The 4,609-nt window shown below is 43.0% G+C and overlaps 1 protein-coding gene across 1 annotated transcript in view; it reads left to right on the top strand.

The window, feature by feature from the left end:
• The first annotated feature begins 1,736 nt into the window (after positions 1-1,736).
• Positions 1,737-4,609, top strand: part of LOC134443914 (transmembrane protein 127) — a 6,564-nt gene continuing 3,691 nt past the window's right edge. The window contains exon 1 of the mRNA XM_063193437.1: positions 1,737-1,988. Within this exon, the coding sequence (XP_063049507.1) occupies positions 1,811-1,988 (178 nt within the window). The 5' untranslated portion in view covers positions 1,737-1,810. The remainder of the gene's footprint in view (positions 1,989-4,609) is intronic.

Below are 4,609 nucleotides of genomic sequence, written 5' to 3'. Positions count from 1 at the left end.
TATGTCCTGTGGCCGAGGGCCCTCTGACTGCTGTCTCTCCCACCAGCCCATTTCAGTTAACCCTTATAGACTAAAGAAGTACAACTAAAGAAGATCCTAGAATAGAGGGCTCTATCGCAATCAGCATCGACATCGGTATCTGGATTGTTGTTGGGGCCCCCTGGATCCATGGGCCCCGGGGCGCCAGCCCCACTCGCCCGGTCGGTAATACGGCCCTGAGTAGGCCTACTACTTGAGAGTTTTTGGGAAACGTAGCCCTGATCATCTGAATAATAGGCCTATTGAGAAAATGAGGCAAATGTCTATCAGACACTATAGGTTGTGACCTAGACTAGAAAACATTGCTTCTTACATAGCATTGCAAAATGAAATGACGTTGCAAGAAAAACTGAAAGGAACTATTAAAAGTGCAAGATAACATTATTTAATAGTAGCAGGAGGTGTATTGTGATATCAACCAGAGAGCCCTTTATCAACACGGCTGTGGTATCAATGGGTGAGGGACTTTTATTTTGACGCGACTTCTGTAAAGACAACCGGAAGTACAATGTTTTGGTCAGCTCTGTCAGTCTGTTGATGCTGTCAAATCCAGTCAAGAGTAACTTCGTTTTGTATCGAGAGAGAGATGCTGTCACATCGGATTGCTTAGCTGTTATGTGATGGGGGTTGATTTAAACTGATGTGTGCTTCACCGCCAAGACTAGTGCCTCCATGTCTGCGATCTAGTCCAAAACTGTGACCCACCTCCTCATTGTGTCGGACTAGCGACTACTGGGTGAGTGTTCTGTTTTTGTTCTGCGGGCTTCGCTTCTAGCCTAGCTAGCCGAGGCAACAAGAACACGGGCAGGCGTAACAATGTAACAATGCAACTACTATGCTTAGAGCAATCTGCAACATGCCATGTTACATAGACGCATGTTTTATTGACTTGTCTTGCGGTGCGGTGCATTGTCAGACACCCACACCCCGTGTAGCAATGCCTGTGATGATAAGCACATTGGAATGGTTTAGTCAGTCAGTGGTTGCAGTGTCAACACAACTGAAATGTGCACCGTGTGCTAAAGTACACAAGGCGTAATCTTGCGCCTGCAGTAGCAATGATGAAACGCTTGACATTGTTTTACCTACCGGTGTATAGATATCTAGTTGTCATTTTACCGAAACGTTTTGTGATTGTCATATTGTCCAGTTGATGAACATCTCTTTCCTCACAGCTCAGTAGAGAGGCTCTTTTTAAATACACATGTACTATATCAATATTATTTACATATTTCCAACATTGGATGACGGTCATGTATGATAATGTGCAATCGGTGTGTGTATATATATATAACTTATATATAGCACATTATCATACATGGCCGTCATCCAATGTTCGAAATACGTAAATAATATTTCACTGTGGTAAGTAGTGTACTGTAACTACTATCACCAAAGGCAGTGTGTACTTCATAGTGTTCCTGCATTTCCAAGCTTATTAAGCTCACAGGATTCCATTTCCATTACAGGCTAATCGTGGCTTATTATCTTCATATCTGGACAGGTTTTTATTCTTATTTTCTCATGACTCAGCCTGAGAACCAAATTCTAGTGTTACATTATTGCATTTATGGGATCTCAGCTTGTCTCCGAGGTGTGCCAGTGCTTCACTCTGGTCTGTGTGTGTGTGTGTGTGTGTGTGTGTGTGTGTGTGTGTGTGTGTAGGCATCATGGTTCTGAGCTTGTCTCCTGCGGCCATGTGCCAGTGCTTCACTCTGGTCTGTGTGTGTGTGTGTGTGTGTGTGTGTGTGTGTGTGTGTGTGTAGGCATCATGGTTCTGAGCTTGTCCCCTGCGGCGGTGTGCCAGTGCTTCACGCTGGTCTCTCTCTGTACCTCCATCGCGGATCCTGACTGGATCGAGGTGCAGAACAGCTCGGACCCGAAAGGACGACAGCTGATATACGGAGTCGCATTCACACTCCACTCCGGGAAAAACATCACCGACGCAGGTAGGTGGGTGGGAGACGTGACGCCTTGTTTTTTCGTAACATTGGTTAAAAACCTACAAAACTGTTATTTTCCTTTAAAAAACAAATGTCAATGAAAGAAGATGTGGTACATTATGTTTCATATTAGTCTTAGATGAGAAGAAACATTTTTGTTAAGATTTATGTAAAGGTTTATATGTCAAATTTCCTGCAGTGTGACTGTAACATTAATGAAACAATATATAATAATATATATATAAATTAACCAACAACATTTTGAATAATGTATGAAGTATTTGGCATGATTGCATAAATCTTAACTTTAGTTTAAGATATGTGAATGTGGAAAAAAACTCAAGACAGTAATATTAACTACAAGTTCAATTTCGTAACACAAATTGCGTCCTGTGGGGTGACATGTATGTCAATGTTTGTGAATGGGCAGCTGCAAGGCCAACTACAAGGGTCTTAAAGACTGGCTCCTAACCAGTCAGTACCTCAGTTATTGGAGAGTGCTGTGGAAGTTTAAGGTGACTCTTAGTCTTAACCTCTTAATATGTCTTCATATTGCAATCTTTCTGTCACACAATGCTTAGGTTCATTTTATGGTGTCCTGTGGTGTGACTGCTCTTATAGGAGGAAAAAAAAGTTTTTTTATTAATGAAAACACATATTAAGATTAAACACAATATCATCATCAAGTTAGAATGTGCTCAGATGTCAGTCATGTATAGAAAAGGATTAAAATGGCCATAATGCAGTGAATTCCCTGTGGTGTGACTCCATTTTCCTGCGGTGTGACATGCCTATGCTATGTGTTGATGCAGGACACATTTTCCCAAAAAGGGCAAAAATTAGGTGAAATTCCACAGACCACTAAGTGCTTTATTTTTTTCTATTTTTTTCCAATTTTTATCCATCATTTTTTTCAGGAATTTGAAAAACTTGTTTTTTTTTTTTGCGTTACGCCCTTAAACGTCAACCACCCAGGTACAATACTGTGTGTGTGTGTGTGTGCGTGTGTGTGTGCGTGTGTGAGACAGCTCACACTGCACGCTGGGAAAAACATCACCGATGCAGATACAACGCTGGGGTAAAGCACAGTTTTCCAGCACAATGCACTGTAACAATAATTATTACCTCTGTTTTAACATTGTAATTAACAAATGTACAGTTTGTACTGATCTGTAGAAAGTTCCATAGTTCAGAGCAAGACCTTTACGAACACGGAACTGAAAGAGGATACGCTACTGACATGCTGAACTAAACAAGCGATCTCATCCTGAAACTAGACATCACATGTTAGAAATAGGGAAAGCCATGTTGGGCAACGGTCACCTACTGTATGCCCACTGTGAAATAAAAACTCTTGCTTTTACTAAACTGGGAGAGAGTGAAGATCGGTTTGCTATGAGACCGAGCTTGTTCTCTGAAAAGCGCTACGCTCTTCCTCTCCCTTTGGCCAAAGTGTAAAACCTTGCTACTCTTGTCCGTGTCTGTTCATTACAATTGTATACAAAATAGTCTACTTAAAAATAGTCTAATTTTCTTGACCTGCACTGACCAAAACCTTAACCTGTCAGTGAAGCAACAATGTTTCTGTTGCTTTACTTTAGCCAAGACAAGCAAAGGGAAATGGTGAAATTGTGGCGAACTTGTGCCCTGACCAAAACCACCCCCTTAACCTAACCTGTTAGAGCCGTAGTTTAAAACCACAGGCTGTCATTTCTCAAGATTTCACCTCATTAAAGGACCAGTTCGGTGAATTTCAACATGCAGTTGTAATGCTCACACTACCCTGGACTTGTCAGTACCTGAGATCTTTTCAGCCATAACTTGTTAGAGCCTCTTCATGAGGTGTGAAATCTTGAGAAAATACAGTGGTATTTTAAAACCACAGACTGTATTTTCTAAAGATTTCACACCTCATGAAGATGAGCTGGAAAAGGGACACGATGGCTCAATGAGCTAAGGACCCGGGTTCGAATCTAATGAGCTAAGGCGATGGCGACCCGGCCCGGGTTCGAATCTAATGAGCTAAGGCGATGGCGACCCGGGTTCGAATCTAATGAGCTAAGGCGATGGCGACCCGGGTTCGAATCTAATGAGCTAAGAAGATGGCGACCCGGCCCGGGTTCGAATCTAATGAGCTAAGAAGATGGCGACCCGGCCCGGGTTCGAATCTAATGAGCTAAGAAGATGGCGACCCGGGTTCGAATCTAATGAGCTAAGAAGATGGCGACCCGGCCCGGGTTCGAATCTAATGAGCTAAGAAGATGGCGACCCGGGTTCGAATCTAATGAGCTAAGATGGCGACCCGGCCCGGGTTCGAATCTAATGAGCTAAGGCGATGGCGACCCGGCCCGGGTTCGAATCTAATGAGCTAAGGCGATGGCGGCCCAGCGTCCATTCTAACTAGAGATCCTTTGTCGTGTGTGTGTGTGTGTGTGTGTGTGTGTGTGTGTGTGTGTGTGTGTGTGTGTGTGTGTGTGTGGCCTAGGAGTGTCTCCTGTTTGCGTTAGTTGTGGTTTGTTACGACACAGTGTGCTTGTGTTTGTGTGTATTAATGTGTGTATTAATGTGTGTACTAATGTGTGTGTGTGTGAGTGGTGTGTGTGTTCTAGGTTCAAGGGTGTGTATCT

This window comes from Engraulis encrasicolus, unplaced genomic scaffold (assembly GCF_034702125.1).
Source record: "Engraulis encrasicolus isolate BLACKSEA-1 unplaced genomic scaffold, IST_EnEncr_1.0 scaffold_39_np1212, whole genome shotgun sequence".
NCBI lineage: Eukaryota > Metazoa > Chordata > Actinopteri > Clupeiformes > Engraulidae > Engraulis > Engraulis encrasicolus.
The sequence above is the reverse complement of the archived record's forward strand: the minus strand, read 5'-3'. Positions and strand labels throughout refer to the sequence as shown.